General features: G+C 41.7%; 1 protein-coding gene across 1 annotated transcript; it reads left to right on the top strand.

Moving 5' to 3' along the window:
• The first annotated feature begins 587 nt into the window (after nucleotides 1-587).
• LOC102987478 (olfactory receptor 1361-like) lies at nucleotides 588-1,530 on the top strand. Its single transcript, XM_007105880.2, is given in 2 exon segments — nucleotides 588-1,337; nucleotides 1,339-1,530. Coding segments are annotated over 2 exon segments (942 nt in total).
• The last annotated feature ends 355 nt before the right edge of the window (nucleotides 1,531-1,885 follow it).

The raw sequence follows: 1,885 nt of genomic DNA on the forward strand, positions 1-1,885 counted from the left end.
ACCATCGCATGCATATTGAATATTTAACTGCCCAAAGACAGAGGCTCAGCTGGATGTTCTCTGAAGGTTGCTTTTTGCCTTTAAAGTCTGTGATTTTTCCAAATTAGTGAATGATATCAGCTACTATTTGTGCAGCAGTAGCTAAAATACAGATATGAGCATTTTACATATGTCCTTGCAATCCTCACAAAAATCCTATAAAGTGGGTATTCTCCACATTTTAAAATTGATGAAATAAGCTTAGAAAAGCACAGATAACAGTCATGAAGATACTGAGTGGTAAATTCAAAATACTTCTTTTTAAATTTATTCACTCATTCTTCTATAAATACAACCAATATTTATAAACACCTACTATGTGCTGGGCACTGTCTTTAACACTGGTGTATAGCACTGAACATAGTAAATAAAATCAACGCCCTTGTGGAGCTTGTGTTTTGGTAAGCAGAAAATAAGACACACGACTATCTGGTTCCAAGGCTTGATTCACTTCTATAATATGGTACAATGTTCTCTGACTGGATTTTGTGTCATGTTACCATTTTACGGTGAAGTCGATTTTTTCCCGTTTTAGACACGGCAAAATCATGCGCCAAGGAAACCAAACTATCTCCAAATTTTTCCTCCTGGGACTCACAGTGGTGTCTGAACAGCAGCAGCACATCTTTATGCTGTCTCTGTGCATGTATCTGGTTACCATAGTGGGAAACTTACTTATCATCCTGGCTATTATCAAGGATGCTCACCTCCAGAGCCCCATGTACTTCTTCCTTGCCAATCTATTCTTCACTGACATCTGCTTCACAACCACTACCGTCCCCAAAATGTTGGCAGACATCCAAAGCCAGAGCCTCATCATCTCTTTTGCAGGGTGCCTTACACAAATGTACTTTTTTATGTTGCTGCTGGACCTGGACAATTTCCTCTTGGCAGCCATGGCATATGACCTGAACATTGCCATCTGTCACCCATTACACTATGCTGCATCGCTGAGTCCCAAGGGTTGTGTCCTGCTGGTAGTGACTCCATGGGTTGTCTCTAATCTTGTTTCAGTACTGCATCTCAGTCTGCTGGGCCTCTTGAATTTCTGTGATCAGAGAGAAATCCCACACTTCTTCTGTGACCTGGAAACCATTTTAAGGCTTGCTTGTTTAGACACCCAGATCAATGATTTGACAATCCTAGTCATTGGGGGATCAGGTATCTTCATCCCATTCAGCTTCATTTTTGTCTCCTATTCCCTTATTGGTTGCACTGTACTTAGGATTCCTTCAGCCAAGGGGAAGTGGAAAACATTCTCCACTTGTGGCTCCCATTTCTTAGCTGTGGCCCTCTTCTGTGGGATCCATTGTTGGCGTCTACTTTCCTCCGTCTTCTGCCTACTCAGCAGAAAGGGATAAGGTGGTTGCCATTATGTATATGGTTGTAACTCCCATGATGAACCCCTTCATCTATAGTCTAAGGAACAAGGACATGAAAGGAGCACTGAGGAGACTACTCATCAGGGAAATCTATTTCTGGAGATGGTGATCCCTGCCGTAAGAAACACCTGTATCAACTTCTTAGACTTAGATGAGCACACAGAGGATCCAAAGCCTCAGGCTACTATGCCACAATAGTAGTTTCTTTCCCATCCATTTCCTGCCCCCAATACAGGTCCAAGACTCTAGATTGGACTCATCGCTCCATAAAAAATAATACCAAAATAGAACAAAGCAAAAATGCTCCTTTACTCCACAGTCCTTCACAATTTACAAACAGAGTTTTACCTGAATAAGCTTATGGCTGTGTAGTCAGTACTTACTAATTGGTCTCTAATTTTTGGTTGGTGCCTCCTTTCCCCCTCTACCAAGCCCTACATGCTAGATCATTGATAGGAAGGAAG

Source organism: Physeter macrocephalus, chromosome 21 (assembly GCF_002837175.3).
Source record: "Physeter macrocephalus isolate SW-GA chromosome 21, ASM283717v5, whole genome shotgun sequence".
NCBI lineage: Eukaryota > Metazoa > Chordata > Mammalia > Artiodactyla > Physeteridae > Physeter > Physeter macrocephalus.